General features: G+C 41.9%; 1 protein-coding gene across 1 annotated transcript; it reads left to right on the top strand.

The window, feature by feature from the left end:
* The first annotated feature begins 248 nt into the window (after positions 1-248).
* Positions 249-12,332, top strand: coa5 (cytochrome C oxidase assembly factor 5). Its single transcript, XM_068033352.1, has 4 exons — positions 249-533; positions 5,844-5,927; positions 10,451-10,529; positions 11,872-12,332. The coding sequence occupies exons 1-3, from the start codon at positions 432-434 to the stop codon at positions 10,490-10,492; spliced, it is 228 nt and encodes a 75-aa protein (XP_067889453.1). The 5' UTR covers positions 249-431; the 3' UTR covers positions 10,493-10,529; positions 11,872-12,332.
* Positions 12,333-12,632: the final 300 nt, after the last annotated feature.

Here is a 12,632-nt window from a genome sequence, read left to right as displayed (position 1 = left end):
GACCTGATACGTTAACTCTATTTCTCTCTCCATAGATGCTGCCAGACCTGCTGAGTATTTTCAGCATTTTTTGTTTTTATTTCAAATTTCCAGCATCTGCAGTATTTTGCTTTTATTATAGTCCTTTACACTGCGCATGCCTGGCGCATAGTATGCTGGGGGCTGTAGTCTTGTACACCTCTTAATGTTCGAAACGCATTGAAGACAAAACTACAATTCTCAAGGTGCATTGCGGCGCCATACTGACGTAAGGTAGTTCCAGAATTCAGTGGGCGGGAGGATAAATTGTGTGCCATTATTTCAATGTAGTGAATAAGGTTGTTGAAGAAGGTGGGCGGCACATCTGTTCCAGAATATTCGGAGGACTAGTTCGACGTTTGTGGGCGCGGTAGGTCAGGTCGTCCTTGTGTTCGCTTCCCGGGCGCACAGTGATGCCGAAATATTATGAGGACAAGGAGGAAGACGGCAGAACTTGTGCCGGGGTGAGGGAGGACCTGAGGGTGTGTTTATTGGAACACGACTGCGTGCTTAAGGTGCGAAATAACATAAAATGTTAAACATTTCCGCTTGCTAAGAGTGGCGATGAGTTTTTTTATACAAACGCAGTGAAGGAGGCCATTTGGTCAATTGTGTCTGCACCGGCTCTCCCAATGAACGGTTCACCAAGTACCAATCCCCCGCCTTCTCCAGGTAACTCTGTACATTCTTCCTTTTTCAGATAACTATCTAATTCCCTTTTGAATGCCTGCACCACACACTCAGGCAGTGCAATCCAGACCTTAACCATTCACTCTGAAAAAGTTTTTCCTCTTGGTCAGTTTTGCTTCTTTTACCAATTACTTTAAATCTGTGCCCTCTTTTTTTTTTATTTATTTTTTATTTAGAAATACAGCACTGAAACAGGCCCTTCGGCCCACTGAGTCTGTGCCGATCAACAACCGCCCATTTATACTAACCCTACAGTAATCCCATATTCCCTACCACTAGGGGCAATTTACAATGGCCAATTTACCTATCACCTGCAAGTCTTTGGCGGTGGGAGGAAACCAGAGCACCCGACGAAAACCCACGCGGTCACAGGGAGAACTTGCAAACTCCGCACAGGCAGTACCCAGAATTGAACCCGGGTCCCTGGAGCTGTGAGGCGGCAGTGCTAACCACTGTGCCACCCTTGCTCCTTTTATCAGTGGGAACAGTTTCTCCCTATCTACTCTGTCCAGACCCCTCGTAATTTTGAATATCTCTACCAAATCTCCTCTCAGCCTTCTCTTCTCCAAGGAAAACAGTCCCAACTTCTCCAATCTATCTTCGTAACTGAAATTCCTCATCCCTGGAACCATTCTCGTGAATCTTTTCTGAATCCTCTCTAACGCCTACACATCCTTCCTTAAAGTGCGGTGCCCAGAACTGGACACAATACACCATCTGAGGCTGAACTAGTATCTTACACAAGTTCGATGTAACCTCCTTGCTCTTGTACTCTATGCTTCTATTAATAAAATCCAGGCTACTGTATGCTTTATTAACCACTCTCTCTCTCAACCTGTCCTGCCACCTTCAATAACTTATGCACATATACACCCAGGTCCCTCTGCTCCTGAACTTCCTTTAGAATTGTGCCCTTTATTTTATATTGTCTCTCTGTGTTCTTCCTACCAAAATGGATCACTTCACATTTCTCCGCATTGAACTTCATCTGCCACTTGTCTGCCCATTCCACCAACTTGTCTATGTCCTTTTGAAGTTCTACATTATCCTCCTCACAGTTCACAATACCTCCAAGTTTCATATCATTTGCAAATGTTGAAATTGTGCCCTGTACACCAAGGTCCTTTTAATATAGATTGGGAAAAACCTCCTTGACCTAGTCATCACCAATCTGTCTGTCGCAGATGTATCTGTGACAGTATTGGTAGGAGCAACGACCACACAGTTCTTGTGGAGACAAAGTCCCATCTTCACACTGAGGACGTACTCTGTTGTGTGGCACTACCACCTTGTTCTAATTGGGATAGATTCAGAACAGATCTAGCAGGTAAATGCTGGACGTCCATAAGGCCCTGTGGGCTGTTAGCAGCGGCAGCAGAATTGTATTCAGCCACAATCTGTAACCTCGTGGCCTGGCATATCCCTCGTTCTACCATTATCATTAAGTAAGGGAAACAACCCTGGTTCAATGAGGAGAGTATACCAGGAGCAGCACCAATCATACATTAAAAGGCGATGCTAACCTGATGAAGTTGCAACACAGGACTACATGCATGCTATGCAGCAGAAGCAGCATGTTATAGGCAGCTAAGCAATCCCACAGCCAACGGATCAGATCAAAGCTCTGCAGTCCTGCCACATCCAGTCGTGAATTCTGGTGGGCAATTAAATGACTGACTGACTAGAGGAAGAGGCCTGGCAAATATCCCTATCCTTATGGTGGCAGGGCCCAGCATATCAGTGCAAAAGACACAGCTGAAGCATTTGCAACCATCTTCAGCCCTAAGTGCCGTGTGGTTGATCCTTCTAGGCCTTCTCCTGAGGTCCCCAGCATCAGAGATGCCAGTCTTCAGTCAATTCGATCCACGTGCTATCAAGAAATGGCTGAAGGCACTGGATACAGCAAAGGCTATAGGCCCTGACAACATCCCAGCTGTAGTACTGAAGACTTGTGTTCCAGAGGTAACTGCACCCTTGGCAAAGCTGCTCCAGTACAACTACAACACTGGCATCTAATCGACAATGTGGAAAATTGCCCAGATATTTCCTGTCCAGAAAAAGGACAAATCCAATCCAGCCAATTACTGCCCCATCAGTCTACTCTTGATCGTCAGCAACAGGTTTGGATAGGGTAGACAAAGAAAAGCTGTTCCCAGTAGCTGATGGTACAAGGATTAGGAACACAGATTTAAGGTTTTGGGTAAGAAATGCAGGATGGATGTGAGGAAGAACTTTTTTACGCAGTGAATGGCAATGACCTGGAACTTGCTGCCACAAGGGTGGTGGAAGTGGAGACGATGAATGATTTCAAAAGTAAATTGGATGGGCACTTGAGGGAAATAAACTTACAGGGCTATGACAATACAGTGGGGGAATGGGACTGATTGGATTGCTGTACAGAGAGCTGGCATAAACACGATAGGCCAAATGGCCTCCTATGCTGTTATGACTTTATGATTAAATGATAGAAGGTGTCAACACCAGTGCTATCAAACAGCACACCCAGCAATAACCTACTCATCAATGCTCAGTTAGGGTTCTGCCAGGGCCTCTCTGCTCCAGACCTCATTACAGCCTTAGTCCAAACGTGGCTGAATTCCAGAGGTGAGGTGAGAGTGACTCAAGGCAGCATTTGACTGAGTGTGGCATCAAGAAGACCTAGCAAAATTGAAGTCACTGGGAATTTGGGGAAAGGGGTCATGCCTAGCACAAAGGAAAATGGTTTAGTTGTTGTTGGAAGCCAATCATCACAGACCCAGCACATTGCTGCAGGAGTTCCTCAGCGTAGTGTCCTAGGCCCAACCGTCTTCAGCTGCTTCATCAATGACCTTCTCTGCAACATAAAGTCAGAAGTGGGGATATTCACTGATGTTTGTACAGTGTTCAGTACCATTCGCAGCTCCTCAGAAACTGAAGCAGTCCATAACCGCATGCAGCAAGACCTGTACGATATTTAGGCTTGAGCTAATAAGTGGCAAGTAACATTTGCACCATGCAAGTGTCAGGCAATGACCATCTCCAACAACAAAGAATCTAACCATCTCCCCTTGATATTCAAAGGCATTACCATCACTGGATGTCCCACTATCAACATCTGGGGGTTACCATTGACCAGGAACTTAACTGGACTAGCCATTTAAATAATGTGACTACAAACACAGGTCAGAGGCTGGGAATTCTGTGGCGAGTAACTCGCTTCCTGACTCCCAAAGCCTGTCCTCTATCTACAAGGCTAAAGTCAGGAATGTGATGGGAATATTCTCCACTTGCCTGGATGTGCAACTCCAACAACATTCAGATGCTCAACCTCATCCAGGTCAAGGCTTATGGGAAACTGGCAGGGAGCTGGAGTTGAGGCCAAGATCTTATTGAATGGCTGAGCAGGCTGGACGTGCCATATGGCCCACGCCTGTGGCTATTTCTTATGGTTGTTTTTCAGATTGAAGGAAAGTATACAGTGGTGCTTCTTGGGGGTCAGTATTGGGACCACTGTTCTTTTTGATCTATTAATGACCTGGACTTGGGTGTACAGTGTTAAATTCCAGAAAGCTTATTGTTGAGGGATGATGCTGGAGCCTATCTTTATTCAGTTTCACACTTATCGTATAGAGTAAAAGTATTCTGGGTACTGCCTGTGCGGAGTTTGCAAGTTCTCCCTGTGACCGCGTGGGTTTTCGCCAGGTGCTCCGGTTTCCTCCCACAGCCAAAGACTTGCAGGTTGGTAGATAAATTGGCCATTGTAAATTGCCCCTAATGTAGGTAGGTGGTAGGAGAATGGTAGGGAACATGGGATTACTGTAGGGTTAGTATAAATGGGTGGTTGTTGGTCAGCACAGACTCGGTGGGCCGAAGGGCCTGTTTCAGTGCTGTGTATATATAAACAAACATGTAGCTCCTCACTCAAAAACCTCCTCCAGTCTTGGTAAGTGTCTGCTTATAAGTGCTCAAGTAAGACCCCATCAACACCCTGCATTTGCATATAATTAAACAACTGATACACAATTAACAGATTAACATACAAACTATAATTACAAAATTTGCAGATGACACGAAACTTGGAAATGTAGTAGAGAGTGAGGAGCAGAGTAGCAGACTTCAGGAGGACATACAGACTGGTGAAATGGGCAGCCGCATGGCAGATGAAATGTAATACAGAGCATTGTAAAGTGGTGCACCTGGTGGGTGTATGTACACAAATCCTTGAAGGTGGTAGAACAGGATGAGAAGGCTTTTAAAGAAGGTATATGGGATCCTTGGCTTTATAACTGGAGACTGATGCTAAAACCAAAGCAAAATACTGTGGATGCTGGAAATATGAAATAAAAACAGAAAATGCTGGAAATACTGAACAGGTAGTTATGCTAAACTTTTGTAAAACACCAGTTAGGTTTCAGCTGGAATATTGTGGCCAATTCTGGGCACCACACTTTAAGAAGGGTGTCAAGCCCTTGGAGAGGGTGCAGAGGAGAATACAAAATGATACCAGGGATGAGGGGCTTCAGTTATGTGGAGAAACTAGAGAAGGTGGGATTGTTGTCCTTAGACCAAGGGAAGGTTATGGGGAGATTGGATAGAAGTGTTCAAAATCCCATTGTTTTTCTAGAGTAAATAAGGAGAAACTGTTTCCAGTGGCAAATGAGTCCTTAACCAATGGACACAGCTGTAAGCTAATTGGCAAAAGAACCAGAGGCGACATGAAAAAAAATCACAATGAGCTGTTATGATCTGGAATGCATTGTATGAAAGGGTGGTGGAAGCAGATTCAATAGTAATTTTCAAAAAGGAAGTTGAATAAATACTTGAAGGAGAAGAATGTGCAAGGTTGATAGAGCAGGGGAATGGGACTCATTGGATAGTTCTTTCAAAGAGCTGGCATGATGTGCAGAATGCCCCCCTTCTGTGCTGCATCCATTGTATGATTCTATGGGAAAAAAATCTCCACTTTGAATGCAGCCTATTAGCAACTATGCTAGCACACCTTCGTGCTGGAAGCAGCACCTTTTAAAGTTATTCCCAAAATGTCAGTAGCCAAGTTAACTAACAACTCTCTTATTGGTATCAATGTCATATCTAACTATAATGGAGTCAAATCTACTCCAATATACCTAAATTTTGACTCATCTGTATTTCAATAGGAAGGAAAGACACCAAAACAATGCATAAAAGAAGGACATTGCAAGGCATTACAGCTTACCTTCTTTGAATGTAAAAGATCAATGGTACGTATCAACGTTAAATAGCTAATTTTTAAAGGGTTTTATATACACAGCACAATGTGTTCTGCACTTCTGGGGGAAAAGTCCTATTGATGTCTGAACCAGTTAGATTTCACAAAATTACAAAGCTAGTTTCATTTCTTATAAATAGTGGTTGATTTTGATAGTAGATCTTCCAACCCTCTTGGATCTCATGTCTGAAACTTAGGTTTTTGATTTGGTGACTGTTGTCCACAAAAGCAAACTGTTGACTCTGTAGTAACATTGGCCGAATTTTGCAGTGGTAATTATGGTGAAACTTTTGGCGTTTGCTGTCATTACACCACTGAAACTGAAAGCAACTTTGGGAGTCTGCACATGTGCAGAATAATGTGGAAATCCAGTTGCTGTTGAACTGCCCCATTCTGCAATCAATGGGAAAAATTCATGGCCTGGATTTTGTGGGGGGTGGGGAGGGTGCAGTTTGACAGTCAACTATCAGCATGTCCCATCATTACCCCTCTGAAACTGACTGCATCCTCAGGATTTAGTGCATCAGCGGATTAACGTGAAAATCCTGAAACAGTGGTCTGTTATTCACTGCTCCACCACAGACTGTGGTGGGTCTCCTGCACCCCTCAGAGCCAGCAATCACTGAAACCAGTTGTTGTAGTGAGAACTTTCCCTTTTCAGCTCTAACCTCGCTGTCAGAAACCCCATAGAAGGTGGTGTAGTTGGGTTATTAACAATGTGTGTAATAACTATTGCTGAACAACAGAACTGGCCCTGAAAAAAATAATTTTACATTTGTGCAGTGTTGCTAAATGTCTCCATTATAATTAGAAATTATACTAGAGTTTTAAAAAAAAAAAAATTTAAGTTATTTGATGTCGATACTTTTCCTGGTTGGCTTTCTTTGAGAATTCTTTGATATGATTGGCTACTTTGGACAGCTTGATGACCTCACTGCAGCATTCCCTGCTGACTGCAAACTCCAGGTTGACGAGAGCTTCCACTCTTAGGCTGTTAAATTCACTGTAAAGAAAAAGCAAAATCCTTGAAAAAGCTGCACCTTGTTGAATTAGGTGTAGCTGGATTCTTAACAGTGTACTAATTTCATAATTACTGTTAAATGCCCTCACTGGCCCTGAAAAGCTAGTTTTGTGTTTGTGGAATGTCAACTTTCTCTTATTCCACATTTTAAAAATATTTTAAAGTTTGTTTATATTGATATTTTAGCTCCTATCTAAATACAATCATATTTACTTTGCTATCTGAAAATTTAAATTAAAAGTGAAGGATAAAAGTGTTAATTTCCTGATTTGCTGTCAGTGACAATACAATGTGATCAACTGCTTGCCCTGCTTGTTGACGTCACTGCACCCTTGGAAATCCCCTTCACTTGGCGCCAGGCTGGAAGATAGCTAGACCTTTGTGGGCAGCTTTGTTTGCAGTCAGAAGTGAGCGCCGTTGCTTTGCTGCTGACTGCAAAATCTGGCTGAGTCTTGGCGTTCAGATAACTTTATTTAATGCTTCATCGACATGCTCATTGTTTACTGCATAAGGAATAAACAGTACCTCAGAGTACATTATAAGGTTCTAGCATGTCCAAGAAATTTGGATGTCCAAAATTTCAAGAATGAACCATGGGAGAGTTTCTCTGGGTAACAGTTATAAATATGTTGCTGCGTAACAAAGTAAGTAGTAGCAGCAGTAGACCATTCAGCCCCTCAAGCTTGCTCCGCCATTCAGTACCACCATGGCTGCTCTTCTATTTCAACTCCACTGTTCCCCATATCCCTTCATTCCCAGAGAGTTCAAGAATTTATCAATCTCAGGCTTGAATATACTCCACGATGGAGCATGCACAACCCTCTGGGGTAGACAATTTCAAAAATTTACAACCCTCTCTGAGATGAAATTTCTCCTCATCTCAGTCCTAAATGATCAACCCCTTATTCTGTGACTATGAATGTTCTACATTCCCCAATCAGGGGAAACAACCTCTGTGTCTACCCTTCAGAATCTTGTATGTTTCAATGAGATCACCTTTCATTCTTCTACACTCCAGATAATATAGGCCTAATTTATTTAGCCTTTCATCATAGGACAACACACTCATCCCAGGAACCAATCTAGTAAACCTTTGCTGTAATGCCTCCAGGGCACATATGTCCTTCCTTAGATATGGAAACCAAATTTATGCACAGCACTCCAGGTATGGTTTCACCAAAACCTTCCATAATTGTAGTAAGACTTTTTTTATTCATTCATGGGATGTGGGCGTCGATGGCTAGGCCAGCATTTATTGCCCATCCCTAATTAACTTTGAGAAGATGGTGGTGCCCTGCCTTCTTGAACCGCTGCAGTCCATGTGAGGTAGGTACACCCACCGTGCTGTTAGGAAGGGAGTTCCAGGATTTTGACCCAGCGACGGTGAAGGAACGGCGATATAGTTCCAAGTCAGGATGGTGTATGACTTCGAGGGGAACTTGCAGGTCATGGTGTTCCCATGCATTTGCTGTCCTTGTCCTTCTAGTTGGTAGGGGTCGCGGGTTTGGAAGGTGCTGTCTGAGGAGCTTTGTCCTGGATGGTGTTGAGCTTCTTGAGTGTTGTTGGAGCTGCACCCATCCAGGCAAGTGGAGAGTATTCCATCACAGTCCGTAAGACTTCCTTATTCTTGTACTCCAATCCCCTTGCAATAAAGGCCAACATGCCACTTGCCTTCCTAATTGCTTGCTGTACCTGCATGCTCATTTTCTGTCATGTTCTAGTACACCCAAGTCTCTGAATGTCAACATTTAGAAGCTTCACGCCCTTTTAAAAAATATTTATGTAGCGTGTAACACAAGGAGGAATAGTGTCTCACCCCAAGTGATTTTCACAGCTGTTCTAACCCAGAATAGTTTACTGCTCTGAGCATGTTCTTCTGGTATCTCATCTGATAACTCCACTTCTTGGCTTGGGGGTTTCTGCATAATTTCTGCCCAGATATTGGTGTAGTCTAAGCGAAATTATGCAGAAATAGCACTAAAACACGTGGGATTTTAAGTTACGCCTGAAACCGCTTTACACTGCAGTATCTACAATCTTTTATGGTAGTTCAAAAGTCCATTTGCTCAAAGCAGTCCCCAACCACACAACTGGCCTTGTCCCCTGGTCAGAATGGCAAGTTTCTGCCGATTTTGTCTGGAGGACTTGTGACCACGGCTGCCTGTGTGCACGTGAATCCAGCATTAATCATGTGACCTTCAGTGACTAACTGGCAGAGATCAATTACTTCTGTAACTTTAGGAATGTGCTTTCTCTTATTCCTGGGAACTCTAGCACTTTGGTCTGATTTTCTTGCTCAATTCTTCCATTTGTGCTCTTTACTTTCTTTCCTTTTTATCATGTTTATTTACCTTTTTCCTTGTCATATGCCTAACTGAGGTTCCCTTTGAAAAGCACACTTTAGATCACTTTCCTGTTTTTAAAAATGAACTTAAAGCTGCCTCATTATGTAAGTAATTGCTCTCTAGCAGTTCTCCTTGCTTTGGTCAGTCCCATTAAAGTGACTTTTCAGTCTGACCATTCCAGATCTTGCTGAAAACGTTAACCTATCTTTCTCCTTAAGAAGCTGTTGATTAAGCATTTCTAGTATTAGTTTTTTTTTTTAGTTTTTCTCCACTTGTAGATTGGAACAAAAGCAAAATGCTGTGGATGCTGGAAATCTAAAAATAAAAACAGAAAATGCTGGAAGTAGTCAGGTCAGACAGTGTTTGAAGAGAGAAACAGAGGTAACATTTCAGGTTGATGAACGTTCATCAAAACTGGAAAAAGTTAGTTGTAATCAGTTTTAAACAAATACAGAGGTAAGAAAACTTGGGAGGGAAGGATCGAAGGTCTGTGATAGGGTGGAATGCAGGAGTGATTAAATGACAAAAAAGGATGATGGTGCAAGGCAAAAGAGGTGGTAATGGGACAATACAAAAACAAAAAATGGGTCTAGAAGAGCAGAAAATTACAAAAACAAAATCATTATCAGCAACTGCTATCTGGAAGAAATGGGTGTAGTGGTTATGATCTGAAATTGTTGAACTCCGTATTGAGTGCAGAAGGCTGTAAAGTGCCTAATTGAAAGAAAAAGTGTTGTTCCTGGAGCTTCCATTGAGCTTCATCGGAATATGTAGGAGGCCAAGGATGGACAGATCAGAGTGGAAGTGAGATGGAGAACTAAAATGGCAAGCTCGGTCACACTCGCGGATTGAATGGAGGGATCATCCAATCTGAATTTTGTGTCTCTCTGATATGTAGAGGAGAACTTCATTGTGAGTCTATATACAAACTTATTTCATAGGTATATTTTTCCAATTACAGTGCAAAGACTAATTGGGATCTTGGAGAGAAATTAATAATTGGAAACTAATATTTTCTATATGTTTCAGTGTAATTAAAGATTAATGCTGTACTAATGCCATATAAGTCTCCAAACAAAGCAGGAGTGCTGCTTCAGTAAAATTATAACATTGCATTTCATTTAATATCCTATGGATTTTGTTTTAAAGCTGGATAACAGAGCTCGGTTCAGAGGAAGAAAAGGATATTAGCAATTCAGCTGCAATGGAGTAATGCTGCAGAATTTAAGTATGTTGATGGTTTCAGATGATAACATTTTGAATAATGTATAAATAAAATAGTGCTGGCATTTGATTTATAAAATCACTGCTTTATTCAATGGCTGTTCTCTTATGTGTGAGAAATTAGTAAAGGAATAATTTTTGAATATGCGTTCAATTTTATTTGTGCAAGGTGCCTGTTTTGGTCATTTGCCTTCTGAAATTATTTTGTTAAATGATTATATTGATACAAATGAAGAAAGGAAATGGTTCCAAGTGATTAATGTATCTATGCCATAAATTTCAACAACTGTTAATTTCTCGTATAAGACATCACACTATTTGTATTACAAAGTGAGGTGTAATTACTGAAATCAGAATATGACAATTTGGGGTAGCTTCTTTCATTGCCTGCAAGATGCAGGTAATGGATTCCATTCTGATAGTCTAACTAAATGAGAACAATTCTTGGTGAGTTGGGAGAATAAGTGAATATGTATCTCAACATTGTGTAAATACTGTGTATCCCTTCATAATTAGTTGGAATAATTAGTCAGATACTAGTTTAACAAGGGAAATCAAGCCAGCAGCTATTAATTTACTTTTTTTGTACTTGGCTGTCAGCTGTAATGTGGCTTTTTGATGTTGAAAGATAATATGTAATATCTGATAGCATTTGCTAGTATAATGTATGGAAAGAACTTGCATTTATTTAGGTCCATTCATGTCTTTCAGACATCACAAAGTGCTTCACAATCTGTCAATTACTTTAGAAACTAGCAGAGACCTGTAAAACATTTGTGGTCAAATTAGTATACATCAATTTCATCATCACATCTTCTCCTCCCTCCCACTCCTCCCATGCCATTCCATTCTTCCCATGCCATCCCTCTTGCATTCATTCCTTTCCATGCCATCTTCTCCCTCATGCCATCCCATCCCCCTTCATTTACATATTGACCCTGAACGCACTCCCCACCAAACCCCTGCAAGCAGCAGTTCCTTGGCTGACATCTTGAAATTTATCTAATTACAATTTAATAGGATCGTTTATGCCTGAACTAAACAAAAGGCAGCAGACTCACAAAGTAGAACAGGGTCTCAGCATGACTCTTGAATGCGGGAGTAGGGGTGGGGAGAGTACCTTCTCGGTTCACTCCTGCTGCAATCCTGACTGCCCATCCTTCACCTGCCATCCCTCCCTCCATTTCCATCCTTCCCATGCCATCCCCACCCACCCTTAAGAGGACCTTTTTCTCCAGATGCCTTGGATCAGACGAATCAAAAATGTTTTAGGCTCTGTTGCACCCAGTACCCGAATGTTACAATAAAGTGTTAAAATATCTAATTAACTAACTGTCGTCCCACAGGTGCAGTCGTGCGCCAGGCTCCACCCACCAAATCAACCTACCGATCAATTTGAAAAATGCCGACCGACAAAAGCTGCGTTTTATTATAGATTCTGCAGTGGTTAAGTATGTAAATACAGCAGCCAAATGGCACATAGCAAGGTCAAGAAAAAACAAATGAGCTAAATGACCAGTTAATCTGTTTTTAATAGTGTTGCCTGCGGGATTAATATTGGAAACCTCCCTTCTCTTTGAATAATGTCATGGCCATGGTTTTGATATTGCATTGAAATGCTATCCTCGATTGTGTGCAGAAGTGGGTCTTGAACCTACACATCTAACTTGAGAGTGCTATCAACAGAACCAATCTGACACCTGTGGCCCTGTATTGTAGCCACAGCTGTGTCTGTGGTAACACCGTTTTAGCCGTATGCACTAATTTTTGTACAAAATGCCTTGCAAACAATAAAAAGTGTACTTCACGTGTGTATTTACTGGCTTCTACAAATATATAAAAAGGAAAAAAGTAGCTAAAGTAAGCATTGATCCCTTAGAGGGTGAAACTGGGAAATAAGGAAGTGGCAGAGGCTTTGAACAAGTATTTTCTATCTGTCTTCATCGGGTAAGATACAAAAAAGCATCCCAAGAGTAGTAGAAAATCAGGAGGCAAAAGGGAGGGAGGAACTTAAAACAATCACTATCACTAGAGAAACAGTAATGGGAATACTAATGGGACTAAAGGCTGAAAAGTCCTCGATGGCCTGCATCTGAGGGTCTTGAAG

This window comes from Heterodontus francisci, chromosome 6 (assembly GCF_036365525.1).
Source record: "Heterodontus francisci isolate sHetFra1 chromosome 6, sHetFra1.hap1, whole genome shotgun sequence".
Taxonomy (NCBI): domain Eukaryota; kingdom Metazoa; phylum Chordata; class Chondrichthyes; order Heterodontiformes; family Heterodontidae; genus Heterodontus; species Heterodontus francisci.
Note: the sequence above shows the minus strand (reverse complement) of the source record. Positions and strands in the feature narration are given on the sequence as shown.